Source organism: Tiliqua scincoides, chromosome 16 (genome assembly GCF_035046505.1).
Source record: "Tiliqua scincoides isolate rTilSci1 chromosome 16, rTilSci1.hap2, whole genome shotgun sequence".
NCBI lineage: Eukaryota > Metazoa > Chordata > Lepidosauria > Squamata > Scincidae > Tiliqua > Tiliqua scincoides.
In genome coordinates this window covers 6,175,352-6,197,492 of record NC_089836.1, presented here as the reverse complement: position 1 = coordinate 6,197,492, position 22,141 = coordinate 6,175,352, and the positions used below count along the sequence as shown (strand labels likewise).

General features: G+C 45.0%; 1 protein-coding gene across 1 annotated transcript in view; it reads left to right on the top strand.

Moving 5' to 3' along the window:
- Positions 1-22,141, top strand: part of C5 (complement C5) — a 41,957-nt gene that overhangs the window by 15,302 nt on the left and 4,514 nt on the right. Inside the window, exons 10-35 of the mRNA XM_066610886.1 lie at positions 840-955; positions 2,118-2,318; positions 3,319-3,522; positions 4,016-4,225; positions 4,966-5,115; positions 6,076-6,205; positions 6,294-6,359; positions 6,491-6,688; positions 7,578-7,662; positions 8,766-8,842; positions 9,933-10,072; positions 10,749-10,976; positions 11,528-11,588; positions 12,300-12,389; positions 12,803-13,015; positions 13,754-13,829; positions 14,521-14,680; positions 15,500-15,595; positions 16,483-16,654; positions 17,560-17,765; positions 17,902-18,054; positions 19,089-19,151; positions 20,087-20,168; positions 20,893-20,962; positions 21,175-21,277; positions 22,001-22,075. Coding sequence (XP_066466983.1) covers positions 840-955; positions 2,118-2,318; positions 3,319-3,522; positions 4,016-4,225; positions 4,966-5,115; positions 6,076-6,205; positions 6,294-6,359; positions 6,491-6,688; positions 7,578-7,662; positions 8,766-8,842; positions 9,933-10,072; positions 10,749-10,976; positions 11,528-11,588; positions 12,300-12,389; positions 12,803-13,015; positions 13,754-13,829; positions 14,521-14,680; positions 15,500-15,595; positions 16,483-16,654; positions 17,560-17,765; positions 17,902-18,054; positions 19,089-19,151; positions 20,087-20,168; positions 20,893-20,962; positions 21,175-21,277; positions 22,001-22,075 — 3,425 coding nt within the window. The remainder of the gene's footprint in view (positions 1-839; positions 956-2,117; positions 2,319-3,318; positions 3,523-4,015; positions 4,226-4,965; positions 5,116-6,075; positions 6,206-6,293; positions 6,360-6,490; positions 6,689-7,577; positions 7,663-8,765; positions 8,843-9,932; positions 10,073-10,748; positions 10,977-11,527; positions 11,589-12,299; positions 12,390-12,802; positions 13,016-13,753; positions 13,830-14,520; positions 14,681-15,499; positions 15,596-16,482; positions 16,655-17,559; positions 17,766-17,901; positions 18,055-19,088; positions 19,152-20,086; positions 20,169-20,892; positions 20,963-21,174; positions 21,278-22,000; positions 22,076-22,141) is intronic.

The window sequence follows — 22,141 nt, the reverse complement described above, 5'->3', positions numbered from 1 at the left end:
CGTAGTGAAGACCTTATGGATTTCCTAATAATGGTCATGTGCTCAGTCAGACCCATGGCTCAGTGATGTAATAGCACATGCTTTACATGCAGAGAGTCCCAAGTTCCAGGCCTGGAACGCCGTTGCCTGGCAGCACTGAGCTGGATGGACCACAGCCTGAGTCAGTGGAAGGTCACTTACTATGTTCCTATTCTAGTAGTTTCCAAACTTTCTAGCTCAGTGACTCATCTCATCCTCTGCGGTGGTCACAACCCAAAGCTCCTTATTGTGCTGCAAAGGCTTACTGGAAGCCTCTGGAAGCTGTTTCCAGTTTGTGCTGGGCCCATGACCCCTTCCATTGGCCTCCTTGGGCCCCAGAATGCCTCTGGAAGCAAACTAGGGCTCAAACCGAAAATAACTTCCAGGAGGCAGTCTTGAGGTCTGTGCAGGTCAGTGGAGTCAATTTTAGGCCCAGCATGACCCAGCAATAGTTTCTGGAAGCTCCTGTTGCACAGGAAGCAACAGCAGAAGGGGTCATTTGGCAGGTGCTGAGGAGCTGTCCAGTCTGGTTGCTCAGATAACAGCAGACCTGATGGTTATATATAGAAAGAAGAAGGGATGGGGATGTAGCTCAGTAGTAGAGCACCTGCTTTGCCTGTGGAAGGGGCCCAGATCCAATTGCTGGCTTCTGATCTAGAAAAGACCCTTGCCTGAAACCTGGAAGTTTTCTGGCTTCCCCATGGCAGGCTGCCGTTGAGCTGTATGTGCAGAGGGTCCTGCAGTCCCAGGTATTAGGGAACTGAGATGCAGCACCGTTTTTGGAATGTTCTGCTCTCCTGTGATGCTTTTTTGCTTGCCAGGTGGCCATAGTGAAGATAGTGAATTTCTGGGTATCCAGTACACCCTGTCTCCATACAAAATGGATTTGGTTGCCACGCCTCTCTTTGTGAAGCCTGGACATCCCTTCTTCATTAAGGTTGGTGAGCGCCAGCAAGGTCAACATAGACTTTGCAATATCGCCCCATCTCATGAGCCCTGCTCCCTTGCAGTGCAATCCTATGGATGTCTACTCGGAAATAAGCCCCATTGCATTTAGTGCAGCTTACTGGGATGTAAGTGCATTCAATTGGACCTTGATATCCGCATGGGGGTCCATTCTCTGACCCACCCCCTCTGCAGATAATGGAATCTGCAAGTGGGTGCCATCTAAGGACCTCTGGATTCAACCAGAGTGCCGTCTGGTCATGTTCTGAGGTGTTCCAAGGCCCAGAGAGGCCATGTACAGCCTCCCCAGACCTCAGAAAGCCTCCCAGACATGACCAGAAAATGATTCCAGGAAGTCGGGTGAGGCCCTCGGGTGCAGTTCCGGCATCCACGCTAAGTCAAATCTATGGTGTGGATAAAGGGGCCCCACTTGCATAGGGTTGCAGCTTTGGTGAGTCTTCATAAGTTGCATTGACTGTGTTCATGTGTTCAGCCGCTCCTGGTAACGTGATTTAAATTATTATCCTATTTCCATTACTTCCTGTACTACTTCTTCTCTTTCTTGAGACTGTAATCCCAATAGCCAGAATATGGAGGGTGGGAGTCACAGCTCAGTGGTTATTTATTTTTCACACTTTTATACTGCCCTTCCTCCAGGGAGTTCAGGGTGGTGTACATAGTCCCTCTCCTCCTTTTATCCTCACCACAACCCTGTGAGGTAGGTGAGACTGAGAGATAGTGACTAGCCCAGGGTCACCCAGCAAGCTTCATGGCTGAGTGGGGATTTGAATCTCTCCCTCTTCTGTTTTAAATTCAGAGGGATTGGGAACAGAAGTTGGTGGTGTGGGTTTGCCACCAAGTAAGAGTGTGGCATTTCCTAGGCACCCGATGATCTTGGGAGATGCCTGAGAATTGTAATCGTTGAAAACAGTGGTTCCCAAACTTACCTGGGTCATGACATCCCAACAGTCTCTTCTTCCCATCTCAGCTGGGCACAGCCACTTTAGATCCTGCAAAATTTTGTGAGATCCAAGAAGGTGGCACCAGCGGGAACAGGTAGGAGGGGCCACCGGAGACATCCCACAGTGCTCCTGTGACTGTGAAACTAAAGGAAAGTAGCATGATAATAAAAGTGACTGTTTGGGGGCAAATAGGTCCAGGTGAAGGATCCATTGGGCATGCCTGCTGGAAACATCCCTGTCATCTTAACAGCCAATGCTTTCAATGCCGCCATGGAAGAGACTGAATTGGTTGAAGAAGGTGCAGAGTCAGGAAGGCGCCAGACAAGCCAGAATGATGGAACAGCTCGATTTGTGGTTAATATTCCTACGGACACCAAAGTGCTGGAGTTTCGCGTGAGTTGCATTCTTTTGAGTTCCCGTTTTTGTACAGTGTGTACTTTGAGACTGTATACTTTGGCCCGAGTGCTGCACAGTTGGGAAGGGTTTTCACGTTTTAGACTAGTGAACTCCAAAAGCTGGATTAAAAAAAAAAATTAATGTCCTGAGTGACAACAAAAATAACAATTGGAATATAAAATATAAATTACACTGTGTTTGCCTTAAACTGTATTTTGAAACTTCACAGCAAGAAAGGGTGTGACAAAAATGGGAACCACATAATATTTCTAAGCAACATCTGAATAATGCAGTCTTTAAAACAGATGACTGTTAAACATTAAAAGCTTATTTGAAGAGGAGACTTTTCAAAGTCTGTGCAAAGACAGGAAGAGAGGGAGCCTGGTCGATCTCACCAGGAAGGATCTAGCGCAGTTACCTTCGGGCTTGACTACTGTAGCATGTGTTACATTGGGCTACCCTTGAAAAGGATTCCAAATCTTAAAAAAAATAATAAAGTGTGCTGTGGGCCCAGATCGACGGGGAGGTTTACCAAGAGGCAGTTGGGGAAACAATTACTTCCAATAGACATGCATAGGTTTGTAGTGTGAATTAAAAGAGATACATTTATGAACCTGACAGTGAACTAGGCATGTCTACTCAGAAGTAAATTCCATTGCATTCAGTGGGGTTTACTCCCAGGGAAGTGGATATAGGATTGCAGCAGAAATCCCACTGGGTGTGTGATGTCTTCATCTCTTCTGTGTATGCTAAAAGAGAAAAGTCAACTCTCATAAAAGGTGTCTGAAATGGCAGGCTGTAAAAAAATCATGTCTTTAAGGATTTTCATAAATAAACCAGGAGCAAGGCAAGTTCCAAAATATACCTCGTGTTGTTCAGAGCCCGCATATCTTCTCTGCTTTGGCACAGTTATTTGCCGCTTGTATTAGTGCTCCTGTACTGCGTTGTCTCTTTTCATGGTGCCCTAAAGAGTTTACATTGTTTTGTGTGTTCTTAGGTTAAAACTGCAGATTCCAGTTTAGAGGAAGAAAACCAGGCCAGTAAGGAATATGAGGCAAAATCCTATGTTTCTCTCAGCGGAAGCTATCTCTACATTGACTGGGCTTCAAACCATCAAACATTGCATGTTGGGAATAACCTTGCCCTCAGCGTCCACCCATTAAGCCACTACATTGATAAAATACATCACTACAGCTATTTGGTATGTATTGGATGAACTTTCCTTCAGAGCTGGCTTCTACTGTGAGGAGTCTTCCATAAATAATCCATAATAAAATAAGATATGTAGTTCACGCACTCCTTCTCCACTTCCAGTACCTTTTCTGACTTCCTGGTTTGTGGAAAACCATGGTTTGCTGTTGCATCTGAATTGGGTAAGCTGTGGTTTATGCAAACCATGGTTTGCTTGCAAACGTGAGTTGGCTGTCAACTTCAGTCCATGATTTCTAATTCTGATTTTCAGGCAAGCCTACAGTTTGCTGTGAAAGGCAGCCAGGGAGGGAATTGGAGCACACAAAGTAAAGAGGGAGAAAGGAAGGGGCATGCAAACCAAAATTTTGGCTTAGGCTTCACATCTGAACCAAGGCTATTGGTTGGGTCAGATAATTTAGAAAGTCATAATGCCTTGTCAGGTGTAGCACTTAACTATTGATTCTCCAGCCTGTTGTCAACTGGGCTTCTGCTTGCTCTTTTAGGTCATATCCAAAGGGAAAATAATAAGCTTCGGTAGTCAAGAGAGGATTAAAGGCACAGATTATCAAAGTCTGAATTTTCAGCTAACCAAGGAAATGGTTCCTTCAGCCCGCCTTCTTGTCTACTACATAGTTACCGGAGAGGGGGCTGCTGAGCTGGTTGCTGATTCAATCTGGATAAATATAGAACAGAAGTGTGGGAATAGTCTCCAGGTGAGTGACACATTTTATACTTTAGGGCAGTGTTTCTCAAACTGGGTCAGCACCCACTAAATGGCTTGTGAGCCAATTTCAGGTGGGGTGGGTCCCTATTCATGCCAATGTGTATTGCTGCCTTGGGTGCCCTTTTGGGAGAAAGGCAGGATATAAATCTAAACAATATATTAAAAATAAAATATTTATTTATGCTACCCTGGTATGTGATTGTCTTTTGGAAACTGTTACAGTTCTGTACTTTTAGCAGGCTACTATATCTATGTTTTTAGCAATGAGTATCAACAGGGCTTACTCGTGGGTAAGTGTGGATAGGATTGCAGCCTTTCCGATGTTTGGAAAATTCTTTTTAAACAGATCAGCAACTGCTTGGGAGAGTTAGGAAGTTTCTTATTTTAAATAAATTTTTTTAACTTATTGTAAACTTTTCATTGATTTAATTACTCAATAAATTAGATTTGATTCTGTTGTATGGGGGGTGTTAAAATTTTCCTGCCTGATGATGTCACTTCTAGCCATGACATCACTTCCAGGTTAATGTCATCACTTCCTGTGGGTCCTGACAGATTGTCATTCTAAAAATAGGGTGCCGGTGGGAAAACATTTGAGAATCACTGCTGTAGGGATTTGTTCTGTCTGCTTCTTAAAAAATACAGATGCAATCTAAAGAAAGCTCAGTGTGCCCATTTGAAACAGTTAATTTCCATTTAGTGATTAATGTTTGTTCTTATCCCATTCAGGTTCAGCTATCCACAAGCAAAAATTCATTCAAGCCAGGAGAGGTTGTATCACTTTCCATGAAAACCGAGTCTAGCTCTTTTGTAGCTTTGTCGTCCATGGACAAGGCCATTTATGGAGTCGCAGGGACAAAGAAGAGGCCCATGGAAAGAGTTAAGTTTTGTGCAAATGGAAAAAACAAAAACCCCAATCTGTTGGCATTTGTGTTGCATAGCTACAGCAAGAATAATTTAGAGTAACAAATGTGTAGTAATTGAGTAATTTAGTTGGATATACAAAACATAATGCAAGCAAAAGACTTGATTCCTGCTACCTGTGACAAATTACATTTCTTCACTTCCCTCCCCCTCTTTGTGGATATTGGAAACCTGTAGGCTAGGGGTCAGCAAGTGAAAGCCCCATGGCTGAATCTGGCCACCTGAGTAGCACCAGCTAGCTCTCCCTATTGCCAGTCCAGAGGCAAAGTAGGATCAGTAGTAAGGCAAACACTTCGCATGTGGAAGGTTCCAGCATTGTACTGGCGTTGCTAAGGGGTGCAGACCACACCGGGTGATACCCTCGGGGGGTGGGGGGGGTGACACCACTACTGGTCAAAATTGTGGACATCTTGGCAGCTCCCAGATCTTGCAAGATTTTGTGGGATCCAAGTTGGTGGCACCCAGGGGAATGGGGCCACTGGGGATATCCTGTGCTGCTCCTGTGTGTGTGCTGTGACGCCTTAAAGCATTGCGATGCACACTTTGGGATCCCCTGCTCTAGTCCATCACCCTCCCTTCCTTCACACTTTATTTTCTCCTCCATTCCTCTCTTCCTTTTCAAATCCAAGGAGCGGGAGGAGGAGGTGGACCCTTCTCTCTGTCCAAAGCAACCTCCTTAGCCAGCCTCATGGATAGAGTGGCCCTACTCCCCATGCCTTACAAGCTACTCATGCTCCAACATGCATAGCAATAGTCAACAGTATTTAGTGCTGCTATTTCTAGCATATTTGTAGATTTATTTCTGTTGCAATTGAATGTCCATGATAAACATGAACAGTACAAGCTCAGCTTGCTGTCTCTCCCACTAATATAAGTTTATAGTTTACTAATATAAGCCTGTCCTTATCGCAACAGGCACTTTTGCAGTTGGAGAAAAGTGATCTTGGATGTGGCGCCGGGGGAGGGCTAAACAATGTGGACGTATTCCGAATGGCTGGGCTCACCTTTCTGACCAACGCCAATGCGGAGGATTCAAAAGAAGCAGGCATGTTTCCCTTGCCTTCCAAAAAAATTGAACTTTGATTTAATTTTTCTTTTTCTTACTTGTTTCTCTCCCCCCCCCCCTTCAACAGATGATGCTTGTAATGCCGTTTTGAGATCAGTGAGATCGGTCGTCAATGAGGAGCTTATAAAATTAGGTACTCTGGGTTCCAAATGTCTTGGTAGCAGTTTTGGCAATGGAGATTTCCCCAGTCATTGGCTGGGTGAAATACATTTCACGGGGCCACTACTCTGCCTTAAAAGAAACACATACTTATTGTCATTTCAGTGTCCAAGTTTAAAAAGGAAAACATGAGGAAGTGTTGTGAGGATGGAATCAAAGCTCATCCCGTCATGCAGGCATGTAGCGAGAGAGCCAGGCGTGTCCAGCCTGCTGCTTGCAGAAATGCCTTTGTCTACTGCTGTGATTATGTGGAAGGTCTGCGTAAGAATGAAACTCATAAACAGTTAATCCTGGCAAGAAAGCGTAAGTTTCCATGCACAAGCAGCTGGTTTTGTTGAGGCTGCTACCTTGACTGTTGATTTCACTCCTGTTTTATTTTTGGCTTTATTATTATATTACATTATGCAATCAAGTAATGTTCCTCTGCCCCCCCAACAGACTGAGAGAATGGTTCCCGACCCTAATGTGCTTACCTAGATACAGTGGGCCTTTCTTATCTGTGGGCTTGGCATCCACAAATCTGAGCATCTGCAAATGCTGTTCCCATGACAGGAGGGCCTCAGAGGACCTCCTGGGTGCAACAGGAAGGTGACTTCCAGTAGCATCTGGGAGATTTTCTGAGGAGCCCAGGTGGCCATGTGCAGTCTCTGGAGGGCTAGGCATGCCCTAGGTAAGTTTCAGTGCCATGGTGCGCCCCACCACAGATTTAATTATCTACGTATTTTGGTATGCACAGGGTCCTGGATCAGATCCCCTGCAGATACAGAGGGCCCACTGTATTAACACAAAGGAGACATAAGTCAGGTGACACGTGATTTTCAGTTGCATGTACTTAAACGTAAGTTTACAGCATGGAAATCGCACACTTTCATGGGTGTGACACAGAGTGACATAAGAAAAAGGGCATACGATGTGCTGTAAGGCACGTTTTCAGAACTTCATGAAAAATGTGAGTTTTCAGAATAAATCTTAAAGAAGCAAGGGAGTAGACATCGGATACTTGTTTTGCAAAGTACAGCGCAGATGTCACTTTCCATGTTTAGGTCAACAGCTAAGCTTGTTTGTCAGATGTTCAGATATTATCTTGTTTTTAAAGAAAGTATCTGATAGGAAAAAGATGTGTGTGCATGTGAGCGGCTGTCTGACTTTAGTCACTTGCTGGAACTAAGAAAAAAAATTGGTGGTTTTGCAGAATTTGAAGCAATGTTAGATCTGGATCCAGAAGTCCGAAGCTATTTTCCTGAAAGCTGGCTTTGGGAAGTCCACCAAGTTTCTGGGTATGTTACTTGGTGCAAGAGTTCTTCACTCTGAGCTCAGCTGTAGACCAGAACCTGAGCTGCTGTCTTTACTGAATTGAAAATTGATTGCATTTGCAGATGAAAATTTAATCATTGGAAAGAAACAAGCACACTGTTTCAAGGTGATAAACTCCTATGTTGCAGGGAGCATTATTTTGTAAGAGGCATTCCTTCCTGGGTGTGAGAGAAAGGGGGAATGCTTCTTCTCAGCTTGCATGTTGACATCATGGTGGGCCGTAACTCAGTGGTGAAGACTGTCTCGTGCACCTGTCATTCAACCCCCAGTCAGTGATGGCACACAGAGCAGAGCTTTCCCCAATGATCTCAGCAGACAGACTGAAGATGGTCCTTAAGGTATCGATAGCCCCCACTTTGTAAGTCTCTAAAGCAGTGGTTCCCAAACTTTTTAGCATTGGGACCCACTTTTTAAAATGACACACTATCAGAACCCACCTAGTTTAATTAGACTAAATAAAAAGTTTCCCCTTACCTGCTGCTCAAGCCTCAGTTTTCATCCTCTTTACTGTGGTGGGAGGGCTGCCTTCTAGAGTGTTTGTTGAACTCCATGTTCATCAGCTTGGGATGATTTTGGTGGCTATGCATTCCATTTCACCTTACTTTCAATAGGAGCTGAGGCATGTTTGCCTACTCATGAGCACATGCAGCTCAGTTTCACTTTCTGTAGGACTGAATACCTTTTCCTTATCAGCTGTCAGTTTCATGACCCATCAACAATTGTTGTAACCCACTGGTGGGTCCCAACCCACAGTTTTGGAAACACTGCTCTAAAGATATCTGAAATTGGACCCAGCTACAGGTGAGAAGCCAGTGTAGCCCTTCATCAGCAATCAGGCTGCAGAATTTGAACATGATAGGGTTCATTTGTCACCAGTATGATATACAACCACAAAGTCTTCCCAAACCACATGGGCCATGGTTGCCCAGGGTGGCATGAAAACAGCCGTGGAGGAGACAGTGGCTGCATTGGTAATGGTCATCTGTCAATCAGGTTTCTACTTTACTGAAATTCTTATGCTGAAAATATTGAAAAGTTGGTCATATGCAAACTCTTCAAAATGCAGCTCAAAGACTCTTCCGGTGACCCTGCCTGATTCGCTCACCACTTGGGAAGTGCAAGGTGTTGGCATTTCAGATCAAGGTAGGTGAAACGCCCTTATCCGTAAGTTCTTTTCATTGAGCAAGTGAGATGTTGCACAGAAAATGAGGTAGTGGGTGGGATGAGAGGAAAGCAAAAGTCTGCATACAAAATAGGATGTATGTTTGTTCCTGGTTGTGGACCTAAACTGGGAATCTTATGGTCTAAGGCTGGGACTTCAAGATGTCCAGTATCGAACTACAAGATAGACTCGTAGGCAAGCCTTGGATTCACCAGGCATTGTATTGTATTAGTGGTTGGCTAACCAGTTATTTGGTAGTTGTAATAGCCATTCAAGCTTCCTCACAATTGTGACAGGGGATAGGGTTAAAGCCCCTTACCTCCCTCCTGCTTTGGTTCCAATCCAGTTGATACTGATTGAGGGACAGCTGAGCCTGTCAGGAGTATTAAGCATAATGGGGTGGTTGGTTTTTCAGTGTTCAGTACAGCTAACCAGAATCTGTGTAAATTCAAAATGAGCTATTCATGGTCCTGGATACCAGGACAATGAGGCCCAGCCTCACTGGCACCCCCTATAGGCCCCAGTCTGGAATAGGATAATCAATGTGCCCATCTTTCTGGGAGATGTGCCCATCTTTCCACTGGATTTGATGGGACTGACTTCAGAGGCTGCGTGTCCTGGATGACACTGTTGGCTTCATGGGTGGGTAGGAGTCTTCTGTATGGGACAAAAAACCTTTATTTTTATCCCACTCTTTCACTTCCTATTTTTTTAAAATCTCCCTCTGTGTGTATGTATTGTATGTTTACAGTTTGCCCTCTTTTCTCTTTCACTCAACTACAGTCCCTTCACTTAATCCAGCAGGAAGAGTGACACCATTCTAGGAATTTTCCATGCATGTGCTCCCTTGAACCATTTCAGTCCCTAGGAAACAAAGCACTTTAAGGCTTTTTTGTCCCCTTTCATTGTCTTGTTGTTGTTGAAAATTTCAAATCTCTGGAATAGAAATCTCCATTTCTGTTGTAGGTGGTCCCATTTTAACCACAGTGTGATTGGCACACAAGAGCTGAGTTTACTGTTAGAAGGAATGCTAACTGCTTACCAATTATTTTAATTTTTATTTTTATATAGGTATATGTGTTGCCAATGCCCTCCAAGTTGAGGTGGTCAAAGACTTCTTCTTAAATGTGCATATTCCCTACTCTGTGGTCCGTGGAGAGCAAATTGAATTGAGAGGATCTGTTTACAATTACGGGAGTTCCAGAACTAGGGTAAATCTTTATGTGCAAAATTACAGTATTGCGAAGAGCAGTTCATTAAAGGTTTTTGGCCAACGACCAAATTTCAGCTCACAGCCAGTTGCTACAAAAAGCTACTCCCGTCTTTCATAATTTGTTATCTTTCTGTCAACACTGCAGCAAAGGTTAGATGCCAAGGAGTCAGGTTCAGGAGCATGGGAGAGCTAGATGTTCATGCAGGTGGACCAAAGACAGGTATATGGTTCACAAAATGGGATGAAACAAAGCAGTCTCAGGAGTAGATGCGTTGTTAAATTTGGGTGGGGGCAAGAACCAAGGCAAGTATCTAGTCAAGGAGTGGGAACGAGAGAAGGCAATCTCTTCTAACTAGAGGTGAATTCTTAGACCATGGGCCTCCAAACCTCAGCCTGCTGGCTGGATCCAGTGTGCTGGAAAAATTATTCTAGGTATAGCAGTGGTGAGACCTTACTGTTACACCCTGCAGCCAGCAGTTTTTGCACCCAATTTTCACAATGTGCTAGGGATCCACTTCCCCCAGGAAGTTGGGGCGCATAGACTTCTGTGGTGAGAGCCAGCAGAAGCCAGCCCAGTGCAAGGAACATTACTGATGTAACTTTTCTGTAACTTATAAAATGTTACGGAGTCGGCTGGTGAAACCCTCTTTAATGTTCCCTGGTGCCTGTTTCAGTTTTGTGCGAAAGTAACTGTGGGTGAAGGAATTTGCCTGTTCCAAGGTTCCAGTCCAGAACCTCGCAGCAGGCTTCGTCACTGTTCGCCTTATCGGGAAATCCCAGAATCCTCTGTTGCCACCGTCACATTCAAGATTCTTCCTCTGGAGATAGGCCTCCACACAATCAACTTCACGCTGTGGAGCAGTTATGGCAGCGAAATCCTTGTAAAAACATTAAGAGTTGTGGTAAGATCGAGCTTCTCATTTTCAAAGCCTTTTCCACATGCCACATGTTGTTCAACCAAAATAAATGATTTGTAAGCTGTGTGATTACATGAATATTTGGGGTTCAAGTAGGGGGATTGAACCATTGCCAGTTTGGCTTCTGTTTTAATCCTGGTTGGGTGGCCTTCTTTGAACTCTCTGGTAGAGTTCTAGGTCAGGCACTCACTATCAAAAGGGGTAACCAGTTCAGGTACTTTGATCCTGTTTTTGAGTGTGTTTGTTTCTCATGCACCATAATCTCAGACACTTTCACTTGCAGTGTGAGAAATGAATATAGTGACAATGAGGTAACTTGAGTAGAAATGATTTTTCCCCATTGAAAAGATATCTTGAACCAGTGACCACCTTTTGCGTCAAAGGTTTGGGTGGAAGACACCCCAAAACCTGTGCAGATGTTTGTAATCATGGAAAGTTTCCAGTTGTTGCTCCAGTTTCTATAAAGATGAATAAGGAGTGCTTTGACAGACTGTACTTTTACTTTCTTTTTTCCTCCCAATTCTTGTTTTTTACAGCCTGAAGGAATTCGAAAGGAAGTTTATGAAGGTCACACTTTGGACCCACAAGGTGTTTATGGTATGACTAGCGATTCTACTTTTCTGATGCATTGTTTAGCTCTGCTGATTTAGCTAAGAATCGACAATGTGTTCATTGCAGACTGCTATTGTTAGAACGTTTGCTAAGCAGTTATGCATTTTTAAAGGGCATTTACAGTAGGGGGAAAAAAATAAGTTGACTTGGTCCTGAATCATTGACTTGACTTGCTTGGGTGTGCCCAGTGTGAAAGGACTTCTTCCTTTTGAGTGACAGATTCCCATGTCACAACTTCCCTGAAAGGTTGAAAAGCAGCTTGAGCTAAGGCGTGGGGATCTGTCTCTCAAAAGGAAGAAGTCTGAGATTCTACTGGATTAAAAAACATCCACCTTTGAACAAAGTTGTGACACATCATTAAGTTTAACATCAATATGACAAAAGCAAAAGAAACGTTGACGTTTTTATGTCGCCCTCCTTCCAAGGAGCGCAGGGTGGTATACTTGGCTCCTCCCCTCCTTTTGTCCTCACAACGGCCCTGTGAGGTAGATGAGGCTGAGAGAGTGTGACTGCTCAAGGTCACCCAGGAAATTTCATGGCTAAGCAGGGATTTGAACCTGGCTCTTTTAGGTCTCAGTCCAACTCCTGAACTACTACACCATCCCAACTCTAGTAGTAGTGGTGGTGGTGGTGATGACTTTGATAATACAGACTGGAATGAAGCATATGGTACATTTCATGTATGTTTTTTGACAGGCACAGTGAGTAGACAGCAGGAATTTCGTCACAGGATACCACAAAATATTGTCCCTAAGACCAGAGTTGAGAAGACTGTGAGTGTTAAAGGTAATATGGAATATGCTGTATTCTACATTGCTGTGCTACCTCTAAATATTATGGGGAAATTCAACCCTCAAAAAGATATTTTGTCCCATCCAACTCAGTGTGCTGCACTTTTTTGCAAACCTTTTAGATTCACTGCTTTGTCTAAGGTTGCAACTGTACCTGCGTTTAAGTACATGCAGCTAAAACACTTGGATGCACTTTCCCTGTTCATCCTTGTTTGCATTCCCTTCCCTTCCTCTGTTGTCTCTCTTGTGTCAACACCTAGCTTGTAAACCTCATGGTGCAGAGACCTATGTGTTCACTCTGTGTAAATGTGCATTGATACTCTTTATTAAAAAAATTGTAATAAGCTACTGTTGAGAGACAGGATTCCATGATGAGTGTGTGTATTCCCCCCCTCCCCCCATTGGCAGGGCTTCTTCTGGGTGATGTGATCACTGCAGCCCTTGACCCGAAAGGGCTCCACTTCCTCGCTAACCTCCCCCGGGGAAGCGCTGAAACTGAACTTATGAACATTGTACCCGTATTTTATGTGTTCGACTACCTGGAACAGACCAATAACTGGGACATGCTCGCCCCAGAAATGGTGGCTTCGAGAGTGAATATGAGAAAGAGAATGAAAGAAGGTAAAACAGCTTGTGTCATTTCAAGATTCCTGGAACCTGCAGGCTGAGTTGGGGTGGGAAAGGCAATATTATTGTTACAATCAACCAGCAAGATTCCCTTCCTGATGATGGGGAGGGCTAACTCCATTGGTGTTCCTAGAGGGGGACACATGGGCCCACATCCATGCCTTGCCAACTCTGAGGCAGGGAGGATCCACTGCTGCTCTTCAGCATTGACTGATAAAGCCAGAGCTATTGAGATGTTTATGAACCACTTCAGTGATTGCTCACCACCATCTAAGCCAGCCAAGGCCAGGTGGGGAGGCTCATATAGCATTGGTGGGGAACAGATGGCAGCAGAGAACAGTCCTTTTTTTGCCTTCCCACCTTGAACTGTAGTGGAGAACTGTTGCTGATCCCTCCCCCCAGCTGCTTTCCCAGTCAGGAAAGGTGGGTGCAGAGTGAGAGAGATCAGGAGGCAGCTGCAACCAGGGTAGCCTCCTTGTTGTTGTAGGGACAGCTGCAGGGGAACAATGCCTGTTTCTGGGTACTGCAGCTGTCTTTGGCCAGCGGTACTTGGGAAAGTGGTACCAGGCCCTTGTGTGGGGATTTTGTCACAGTTCCCCCCCCCCCCCGGGATTAATCTCCATCTTGCAGAAATCTGTGTTCTGTAACACTTGAACGGTGGTGCAAGTTATCAGGTGAAAAGTGATGTGTGCAAAACAGCCCTTGGAAACATCACATTTATGCCTTTGCTAGGAATCATCAGCATCCTGTCATTCCGCAAAGGTGATTTCTCTTACAGCATGTGGAAGGATGGAGAGTCCAGCACTTGGTGAGTTCAGGTCATTGGAGTGCCAGCGTGCTTACAAAATGGGTGTTGGGTTTGTTTCCCCACAACAACAACTGCCAAGCATCCTGTTTGGACATGTGTCCTTCCCAGGGGCTATGCCTTGGAAGGCATCAGGAGTAGGCCTTGAGTTCAAATGTTCTTTTCCTGCCCATTCCTACTCCTCCTCCAGTGAAAAAAATTGAATGGCCCCGCAGTCATTTGTGACAGCTGAGAACTATATTTTCTGCTGTACTTCATCAGGGCAAAATAGCAGTTCAGCATATTCCCTGCTTGCCTGAACATTAATGTTTCTATTTGATAAAAATATTTTAATGTACCAGTTTCCTCCTCCATAAGGCGCATTAAACAGCAGCCCACACTATTCAAACATAACAGTTAAAAACAGATTTTACATCATGTAATTTAAAAACAGAAATTGGCAGACAGCCAGCTAATGGGGTGCACCTAACTCATCCTAAAAGAGTGGGAATGTTTCCATGTTTACAGGTAGCTGATAAGGTAGGAGGCTGCACAGGTATCCTCTGGGTTGGCTGTTTCACCAGGTAGGTGCCACAGTGAATAAGTACTTTTAGGGGTCTCTCAGACCTGAATCTGGTTCTTCCAAAACCATTAACAGAAGACCAGGTTTCCTGGAGAAACGTGTCCTTATTTTACCTGGTTGTCACCTTGGCAGGTTGACGGCTTTCGTTCTGAGGGTTTTGGGACAAATTAGCCGGTATATGCCTGTTGACCAGGATTCGATCTGCAATTCTCTGACCTGGATGATTGAAGACTGTCAGATGTCAGATGGGTCCTTCAGGGAGATTTCAAGTTATATGCCTGTAAAACTACAGGTAACACATTTTAATTTTGTGCTTAAATTGAGTGCTGTCTGGGGGCTGTAGCAGACCTGGCCAAAACAAATTTCCTGCTTAGGGATTGAATCTGCAACCCTCTATCAATGTGCAAAGCAGGTTCTCTACAGCTGAACTGTGGTCCTTCTCTAAGCATAGAGTCGCTTTTTCCTTTGAAGTGAACCTGTAATTGAGGCTGCAACCCGATACACACTTTCCTAAGAGTAAGTCCCATTGAATTAACAGATTTACTTCCAAGTAGACATGCATAGGATTTTGCTGTCAGTTGCACAAGATTCTGTGTACTTATGACTGCATATACAGCTGTGGATCAGCGGTGGGGTATATTTTTGCCTCCCTGTACAAAGTTTTCAGCCATTATACCTGCTGGAACTTTCTTTCTTGAGAAACTTGTTCTCACGCACACCCCAACTTTCTCCATACCTTGCATGATCTTTGGAAATGTTCCTGTTTTGGAAAACATTTCTTTTTCCAGAATTAATCTGAATTTTGATGCTGCAATCCTCTTCTCATACTCAGTTGTGTTCATTATATGTACTTGGTGATAGTAGGAAATGGGAGGAAAGCCCGGATGTCATGTCTTACTGAAAAGGTGGGTTTCAAGAAAGAACTTGAAGATGGCAAGAGAGGAAACTTCCTGTAGGTGTGTGTGTTCTTCATACATTATTTGGAACCAGTTTTGTTTTTATTTATTTGCTGGTCTGTCATCTCTTTTGGATATTTGGCTAAGCAGAGAGTTGGTGGATGAATGTTTTAAAGTAAGTCGGATAACAAGTTACATGCTTGTATTTTTTTAAGGGCATGTTATCGAGAGATCAGAAAGAGAAGACTCTCTATCTCACAGCCTTCTCTCTGATTGGATTTGAAAAAACCATTGGCATATGCCCACTGCAGGTGAGTCTGGTCACTTTCTTGATCTCACAGATATCTGCTGAGTTTTTGCACATAGTGACCCCAGATCAGTGCAGATAAGATTGCTCTACAGAGAGTGATGCAATGTGGTGACGCTGTCCAATCGTAAGGTTCAAAGGGTAGGAGCCACAGAAAATGCTCGCACTAGTCAACAAGCACAAACCCTGCTGTCTTTCCTCTGTGCGTTAACCCTGCTTGGCTTCAGTCAAAACTCAGATGTGCTTAGGGTGGGAGCTGATGGGGAGGAGGAGCCATGACCGAGGGCTGGCTCATTTATAACCAGGCTGAGATGGGCACATGCTCCCACCTTTGTCCACCCAACATCGTCACACCTCCTCCTCCTGCTACCTGTTTTTGAAGAGAGGAAGTTAAGTGAAAAGGAGAGTGGTGGGCTAGAATACCTCCTTCGCGCTACCTTTCATGCACTGTTGCCCCTTTTCTTGGAAAGTGCAAGAGCTGGGCAGCTAGGACCATGACTGCATCAAGAAGGGCAACATCTGGAGAAATGGAGATTCCTATGAGTTTCTCTCATAGCATAAAACTCCTAAAAAGTTTATGGTTATTTATGATCAGACTGCCTATGTAAACTGCCTTGAGTCCACAAGAGTCTTTGAGAAAGGCAGTATATAAATACTGTAATAAAATAGTGACCCTGCTGGCATGCCAGATGTCCCTATCCACCCCTGGGTCAGCATTCTTGCCTTTCTCAGTGCTCGGATTCAAGGGACTCTAGAGATCAGCAGGATTTCAGTCCTGGCTGAGCATACTCGGTAAGCTACCTTATAGTTTACACTTTTATGCCTGGTGCTAGAAAAAAAAAGACCTGGTGGGTTTACAGCGTGATCCGTGTTCCCTCGTTGCTTTCACAGAGAATTGAAGATGCCAAAAATAAAGCTGAAGAATATTTGTTGAAGAATTTCCAGTCTACACAAAGCACCTTTACCTTGGCGCTAGTGAATTACGCCCTTGCGCTTGCCAGATCCAACCAGCCTGGAGCCCGCTCTGCCTTCACTGCGCTGAAGAGTGAAGCCCTTGTCAAAGGTACGGCACAATGGATTATATTCAGTCTGTGACTGCTTTTTCTTCTAGTGATAGTGACACTTAATGAAAATAGAGGAAAGAATCTCTCTGAGGTTAGCAAATGGCAAATGGTTTTGGTCAGATTGGAAGTGGGCAAAGGAAAACATGGGGGGGTGAGGAGGCAGATCTGGCCCACGAGAGTCTCCAGCCCTTGAATGCTCTCTGTTAATGGCTAGAAATATGGCCCTCCTGTGCACGCTCACACCATTGCTGGCATTGTCAACTCAAATGTAGTTCCCAGACAGAGCATGTCCTGTTTGGAAAGAGAGGCCCAAGCACATGCCAACCAACTGACCAAGCTGGGTCTGAGCATGAGCAAACCTCTGCCCTGCCTGGAAGCAGTTCAGGCCTCCTTTGAAAGAACTGGTTTGTTTTTTTTCCAATTATCCTTTCTGTAGTTTCCCCAGTTCTAAAAAGAGTACAGCGGTACCTCAACTTTCATCCACTTGACTTTCATCTCTTTGCTCTTTCAGCCTTCTTAAAATCATGACCACATTGCAAACTTCATCCACGTGGCTTCCTTTTCCGTCTATTTCATTCAACCTTCCAGGGCATTCATCAGCAGTTTTTCTTTTATTTCTCTTTGTTTAGGTTTTACACACATTTGCATGTGTTATATAGTTATTTATGTTTTTTGCTAGCCAAAATTAATTTGCAAGCTCAGTAAGACTCTGCTTTTGCATTCATCCATTTTGGGCTTCCACTCATGTTCTGATCCCTAACCTGACAAAAGTTCAAGGTATTGTGAACTGCAAAAAAGGCCTATGACCCCATGGACTGGGGGGGAGGGTTTGAGCAATTAATTTATACCAAGAACTCAAGAGGCAGTCCCTCCCCATGAGTTTCAATTTTGATGCCTTTTATAGTAGGCCCACCAATGATTCGCTTTTGGAAAGAGTCTTCCAACAAAGTGGATAAGACGATGCCCTCTCAGCACAGTGCCAAGATGGTGGAGACAACCTCCTATGCCTTGCTCACCGCTCTGCTGCGTGGAGACCAAGCTTACGCCAACCCAATCGTCCGATGGCTGTCCGAACAGCAGCGATATGGTGGCGGATTTTATTCCACACAGGTATTTGCAAAAACAAAAAGCCACACCCAGAGATGCAGAAGGGCAGAGTACTACACTTGGGGTGGGGCCTTCTCACCAGAGCTGCACCAGCGCGTCTTGATTCCACTTCTGATTGTTTCCTTACTGAATTGGACAGGATACAATCAATGCTCTGGAAGCCTTGACAGAATATTCCATTCTTGTTAAACGGCTGGTCCTGGACATGAACATCCGTGTGGCCTACAGGAGCCACGGGGACTTTCATCAATACAGACTCACAAAACAAAACTACATAGGCAAGGTCGTGGAGGTGAGTGGAGTCATTATAGATCACCACTTTTTTATTTAAGAAATAAAGGGGAATGCTCTGAAAACTGCTCTTGTGGATTTCTGAAAAGTGATTTTTGAACAACAGGAAGCTACCTCCTGATGTGGAGTAGGACACAGGTCAGTGCTGTCTGCTCTGAAGGCAGCATCTCTCCATGGCTTCAGGCTTGGGTCTGTCCCAACCCTCCCTAGAGAATAGAATCTTCTTCATTCAAAGAAAGTGCCCTGCTGCTGAACTATAGGGCATCCCAGTAACTTATGCACATACCACCTTGTGCCAAGTCGGGCCACCAGTCCATCTAGCTCAAAACTCACTTCACATTTTTATACTGCCCTTCCTTCAAGGAGCACAGGATGGTATACATGGTTACTCCCCTCCTTTTGTCCTCGCAACTCCCATGAGATAGGAAAGGCTGAGTGATAGTGACTGGACCAAGGTCACTGAGGGAACTTTGTGGCTGATTGGGGACTTGAACCTAGATCATCCCAGTCGAAGTCCAGCTCCCAAACGACTACCCTTGCCTGTTTCCCTGACATGGTGAACTCTGGCAACGGATCTCCAAGGTCTAAGACAGGGGTCTTTCCCAGACTTGTCTTGGAAATGCCGTGGATTGAATCTGGGACCTGCTGCCTGCAAAGTAGATACCCCACCACTGAGTTAGGAGAACACCCTTGACTGGCAACACAGACAGCCTTTATGTATTCTCCCATACCTTCACCCTGCCAACACCCTGCCAACAAGAAGCCAGGAAATATCCCTCTGGGCCCTAGGTTCCTCTCTTGCGATGTTTAGCTCTTGAATCTAGGTTCTGACTAGGTAGCCCGTTGCCAGCTGCCCCAATCCAGTTGCAATGTGCCACTTTTTTCTTGGGCATGTTTACCTTCCTGTTGAGCGAATGCTGCATATTTTCAGTTCACACCCAGGAATATGAAACTGTTTTACTGACTCAGTTTAGCAAGGACCTGGCATCACAATCATTTGTATTAATGCTAGTTTGCCCCCTCACATGTTTCTAGGCACCCTTGAATGATGATCTAGAGGTGCGCACAGGGAGCAACACTGGGCTGGCAATAGTGAATGTAAGTGAGCAAAAGCATCTCAGCTTATCTTATTTGAATGGTTCTTTGTGCCTCAAAACTCATCTCTGTGATATTTGGTGTATGTAATGTTTGGACTCCTGGGTCCAGTCTTAGGAGGTGCTACCAGCTCCATGGCAGCTCACGAATCTGACCAGGTTTAGGACCAGGCTTATAAGAACCCCGGCAATCCATTATCCAGGTGGACAAAGAGACAGACGACTGGGGCCTGCCCATGGTCTCTTGATACTTACACGATGCCATGCCAAATTCCTTCCCCTTTGACCCAATGGCACGCCAGCCACAATATCTATTGCTCTTTTTGGATTCAAAAAGAAAGAAGGAAATGAAGCAGTAGAGGAAGTATAGAGGAGAGTGGTGTGTTAGTCTCCCTGATGCTCCAGCCCACCACTCTGTGCTCCATCTTCTGTTCCATTCTTTCTTTTTGAATTTGGGACAAGAAGCAATGGAAGCAAGCAGGTGAATGAAGACCTGTGACAACACCAATCCATTGCCTGAGATGACTGTCTAGGTTATCATGCCTTGACTCTCCTGTTGTCATGTGTTGACTGGCCCTGGAGAAGATCAAATGGGTCCAAGGAGAAAGAGGAAAGTGGGCTCCCAAGGTCTAGGCAGAGCCAGGGGTCAGGTGGATTGGGCTTCACGTCCAGGGAACAGAAATGCAGGCACTGTGCCCTCAGTGGTGTGTGGGTTCCTTTGAACTATTATCACTGACTGGGCTGCAAACCTTAAATAACTTTTTCTTTACGCCTTTCACAAATGGGCTATCAGCCCAATGTTCACTCTTCTTAGCAGCTTCTCATGTTTTATACAGATTTCAGTATTGACTAGAATACTGCCAGCCTAGGAATTGGCTGCTGAGTTCAGTTTAAAATGTAACTTAATTTCTTCCCTTTTTAAAATATGGACATACCCAGGTGAGGACCATTTATTATAAAGCCACTACCTCTGAAGACACTTGTTACTTCGAGCTGAAGATTGAAGTGAAATCACCAAATGGTGAGAAAATAATTTTTAAGTATATGCTTTTTTAAAGCAGGGATGTATAAGAACAATTCCAAAAGGCACACCAGCCTTCATCAGAGTCGTCTTTGGCATGGCTCAGTGGGGCCTCAGGCAGCCCACCTGGGGCAACAGGCAGCTTCCTGAACAGGCCTCTGCTGGTTCCACTGCTCTCCCAGGCCGGTCCCTCCCTTGTCCAAGCCTCTCCTCTCTGCGCCCCAGAATTCCTCTCCCTGCCCTGAAAAGCTGAATTGCTACAATGCTACTTACCACTGGTGGCTTGGCATCCTCCTCTCAGCGCTGAGGCCCAGTGCTGATGCTCCCTCCTCACCGGGTGCCACGTGCTTTATGGCATGTTTGCGATGCTCGGAGCTGGCAGTACACATGTACTGCCAGCGCTGTGGAGGGTAGGATTGAGCCGTTAGGCATGCTGAATGGCCAAACTACGCATTACGTTAAATGTATCCTTAGAGCTGAGGTGCTTGGGGTTCTTTTCTGAATAGGAGTTGTGGGCAGCAGGGTTGGGCAATTTGGCTGGAACCATGGCATAGAGGAAAGAGGGTTCTAACCCTTTGCTGCTCCCATAGATGTGATTTGGACCTAGCCCCCTGCCAGTGGCTGATAGTTGCCCTTGGGAGGAAAGCTCCCCTTGGTGCCATTCAGCTATGACCACAGTGATTCTGAAGAGCTGTCTAAACAACTTTTTCTGTTGCCTGTGCAGAAATGAATACCGAAGGATACTCTTACTACCAGCGTTCGGATGAACCCAGGACCTTGGTGGCCTGTGCAAAGTAAGTTCCAGTTTTGCTAAATTTTGAAAGGTCAGCAACGTGTTGCTGTCAGAATAGCAGCTCTGCTCACTGGGCTGGATTGTCACACTGCACCAAAGCAGAACACAGGTTCATTGAGGTAGAAATGAAGGGAAGTGCATGTCAGAACCTCATGGGAAGGAACCTATCGCCTCACCTTGGCTCAGTCAGCAATTGTCCTGTTACAATTTCAGATACAAGCCTGATAGGAGAGAACCCCGCTCTGCCTCCTCCCATGCAGTGATGGATATATCTTTGGTCAGCGGCCTGGAAGCAAACACTGAAGATTTGTCCATAGTAAGCAGCACTGTTGCCGGTTCAAAGCAATCTTAGTCATAAGCCTTTTGGTTGATTTTTTTTAATAAGTTAAGAGGGCAATACAAACCTCCAAGTAGGCTGGTGAGTGTCATGAATGTGCCATAAAGCATGTTTGCAACTACTCGTGAGCCAGGTAGGCCGGTGCAAGGATGCATGCTGGCCTCCTGGTGTCAAATCCACTGGCAGACCTGGTGAGTTTGCACCAGCCTAGGGAGATTTCACTGATTTCACTGGTGCAGATAGCCCCACAGGGGCGGCTTGCTTGTCGTACAAGGATAAATATCCACTTGCTTCAAGTTGTAATTCAGCTACCTGCTAACCTGCCCTAGATATGGCATAGGTCACTTGAACTGCCTGTTCCAGTGCAGGTTCTGATTGGGCTGCCCATTGATGTAAGTTTGCACGTGAATAAATCCAAGCCTTCTGAAGAATAAGGCATGCTTTGTGGTGGTGGTGGTGGTGGTGGTAATGGGAAGGAGCAGATGGATACAGGGCACTGACAAAATGTTGCATCCGTATTCATCAGTAAGATTAGAGTGCTTTAGGAAATCCTAAAAAACATGATTGATCCACTTGCATTCACTGGCTGAACAGTCCTTCCCCCCCCCCCCCTTTTCTCACTTCAGATTGATGTAGCTGCTGTTCAGGAATTTATTACATTCAAACTTAGCTGGTGAATTCTCCCTCTCTTTTTCTCCTTAGCTTGCAAATAGTGTTGACAGGCTGATTGCAAGTTATGAGGTCAGAGATGGGCACATCCTGGTGCAGCTCGATTCGGTAGGTTCCATTTTGCTACTCCACGTTTTCTACATTCTACAATGTTTCAAGGTGAAGCTGCCTCCC